The 2,922-nt window shown below is 37.4% G+C and overlaps 1 protein-coding gene across 6 annotated transcripts; it reads left to right on the top strand.

The window, feature by feature from the left end:
- On the top strand, positions 1-2,922 carry LOC112198268. Of its 6 annotated transcripts, none has more exons than XM_024339359.2 (5): positions 54-152; positions 337-398; positions 1,091-1,186; positions 1,957-2,105; positions 2,668-2,922. In XM_024339359.2, the coding sequence occupies exons 3-4, from the start codon at positions 1,096-1,098 to the stop codon at positions 2,079-2,081; spliced, it is 216 nt and encodes a 71-aa protein (XP_024195127.1). In that variant the 5' UTR covers positions 54-152; positions 337-398; positions 1,091-1,095; the 3' UTR covers positions 2,082-2,105; positions 2,668-2,922. The 6 variants fall into 6 exon arrangements, with proteins under 6 accessions (XP_024195125.1, XP_024195127.1, XP_040373463.1 ...); XM_040517529.1 differs by having other exon boundaries at positions 94-152; positions 337-404; XM_024339357.2 differs by lacking the exon at positions 337-398 and having other exon boundaries at positions 1-152.

The raw sequence follows: 2,922 nt of genomic DNA, 5'->3' as shown, positions 1-2,922 counted from the left end.
TGTTCATAAGGGACGGAGGAAAAGACGATTTAGTCCCTGTTCGTTGCCATTGGTGTCCGGCTCACCTTGTTTTTTCTTCTTTCGCCTTCCTCCACGGTACATTCTGCTATTTCCAATCAAACCCGTTTCAGAGAGAGTCGAGCAGAGACAAGGTAGCCTTCGAAAAACTGATCCTTTAGAGCTTTTACCTTCTTGGGCTTTTCTGAAAAATCTCATCACTCTGAACTTTTGTTCTGAGTCTCTTTAATTTGAGATATAAATACTGGGCTGAAAGCAAATAGGACAAAGCTTTTGAATTTTTGATTTGTTTGTAGCATTTTCCTTTGTGATTGTTAGGTTGCTGGGGTAGGAAAGAGAAGAGGAGAGATCCCAGGATTGTGGTCCACCTGTGGAGGAAGGTTTGGGTTTGTTTTCTGAATTTGGATTTGGTTTTTTATCACAATGATCGACAAGGGTGAAAGTTTGGGTTCTACTTTTGGTTTTTAAACTTGAAATGTTTTTTTTTATTGAATTGTCCATAGGTTCATTTTGGTTTCTTCACAATGATCGATAATTTATTGTTTGTTGCTGTAATGCTTATTTTGTGTTTTGGTTCCACAATCAACTTTCTCATTTATATAACTTACTCTAAGAGTTGTCATGGATCCTTAATGCTATCTGTGTAATGCTGAATGCCACAAATTAAGAGCCATCAAATTGCCATTATCCAGTAATTACCCCAGCAATGTCAAGCACTCCTCTTGTTGCAAGGGTAATAGTATTCAGGGAAATTAGCTAAGGTGACCACTGATGCATGTAGCTTTGATTGCAAGACACTACGTGTGTCAGAGACTAATAGCTCAGGAAAAGCATAGGTTTCAAGCCTAGACAAAACCCTCAGAAATCAAATGGCCAAAGAGATATGCAGTGAAAGTCCTTGCTATTTTAGCTTACAGATTCTGAGCTAGATAAATCCATCCCCAAGCCCACTTCCGCAGTCCTTTCCGGTGTTGAGCTTTGTAAATCTTTTTGCTCTGCTACTGCCTCTTACTTGTTTAAACCTGCCCCTTTCAATTTTTTTGACTTGTTATTTGGGTTTGTGTATGTGCAGTGAATATGAAGTTTCTAGATTGGTATTTGAAGATCGCATTCGGGTCGGCTCTCATTGGAGCTTCCATGGAGTTTTTCATGATCAAAACCGGCTTCTGTGTGAGAGCTCTCCTTTTCATCTTTACCCTTTTTCTTATTTTTCTTTTCTCAATTTTGACATTTGTATTCCCTATTTTATTGTTTGGTACGGAATGATAGAGTTGAGGTAATCATGAATAGTATAGAAATTGTTGCTTCAGTTTATGACCAAGGATGGGTAATAGTATATGTCAGCATGTGAAATGTCCTAAATTTGTCCTTAAAAGTTTGATCCTTTCTAACAAGGATGGATTAGATTGTGCCTGTAAAGGTTGTTCATGACTCTGCTATATTTACAGACATGTAGTAGGATAGGGTTCAGATGACATTGTATAAGAATTGGGTTTAAATGGCACATTTCTGGTTGAACTTGACCTTAGATATGTTTTCATTGACATGGATTTTAGTGAATTTTTGGACCCTTTGAATCAGCACTTGTGTTCAAAGCCAGTCAATTACCAATTGTAATGGTTACTCTCAAGTGGTTTTGAGGATTGATAAACCTGGATACTCAACATTGACAATGGTCTCCGGCACTCCGCTCAGTAATTTCTTCAACATATCTTGCTCCCCTTTTGTGCCCTTTTGATTTTTTGAGCTCCCCCACCCTATCAACTCGGGTCTTCCATATGATACTCATGTTAGTTCTGACCAAATGCATCTCTAAGTTATTCATTTAGTTGAACTTTCTCCAACACATTTTGTGAAAGAGCTGCTTTGCAGTCTCTCTGATATTCTATTTTGTTTCTTGCTTAATCTAAATCTTAGTTCCCTTTTTCATACATGAAGATGATAAAGTAACAGTTCTGGAGTCTGAAAAACGTGCTTGGGAGAATTCGCCAGAGGCTCAGGCAGTCAGAGAAGCTCTCAATCCTTGGACAAATCGTGATGTGGAAGCAAAGAAAGAATCCTAAGTTGGATGGCCTCGTTCTCATAAGGTTAGTTGGTAGTTAGGGGATCTGTGGTACTTTGTGGAGGGAAATCCATTTGCTTGGCACAGCTAAAATATTGAACATAATAATATATTTTAGTTACAAGTGTATTCAGGATTCATGGTCGGTTGTAGGCAATGGCTGTGTGGATGAATCGACATCCTAAACCTTTTTTTGGGGTTCAAAAAAAGAAAAAGAAAAGAGAGCACCATTTTGTTTGGGGTGTCATCTGCACTGTTTTGCTTCAATTAATCACAATAATATACATCCCAGATTTTGTTCTTTTTGGTTGGCCTATTTTGCATAATTGAGTGATTTGAACTACTATCATTTTGTACAAAAGTTAAATGATATCTGAGAGCATTATAATCTGTCAGCTCAGCTTGAATTTGCCTGGCAGGAATAAAGTATAACATGACTTCAAATCTTATTTTATGAGAATGTCTGTTTGTAGCTCAGCCTATATTTGTGATCTAGTTCTGTTTATTACACTAGGGTACTCCACAACCTTGTGTGGACATAAGTTTGCTACATTAACAGTTGAAACTGTTTTCTTGTGACTCTGCAGGAAGCAGATAATATATGCAGGGTAGTTTTTGAGAAATACTTCCAAGTAGGACACAAGTGAGAGGTGACCTTGATCATATTAAACAATTGTTTCATTCCATTTGAAGTTTTGTAGTTTCTATTATTCTTGTCATGGAAAAAACAGTCTTTTTCTTTCTGACAATTTCTAATTGAATACCCAAGGTCGACCCTCCATAGTGCGGTGTTCATTGAAGAAATAACATATCTTTAACTTGGCTTTAATGAACTTCCTTTT

The sequence above is a fragment of the Rosa chinensis genome, chromosome 4 (genome assembly GCF_002994745.2).
Source record: "Rosa chinensis cultivar Old Blush chromosome 4, RchiOBHm-V2, whole genome shotgun sequence".
Lineage (NCBI taxonomy): Eukaryota > Viridiplantae > Streptophyta > Magnoliopsida > Rosales > Rosaceae > Rosa > Rosa chinensis.
This window is presented reverse-complemented; position numbering and strand designations above follow the sequence as displayed.

Coding starts and splice junctions, on each gene's coding strand:
- LOC112198268 (XM_024339357.2), top strand. CDS start 1,096: ATGAAGTTTCTAGATTGGTATTTGAAGATCGCATTCGGGTCGGCTCTC. Junction 1,187..1,956: donor CATGATCAAAACCGGCTTCT/GTGTGAGAGCTC, acceptor TCATACATGAAG/ATGATAAAGTAACAGTTCTG.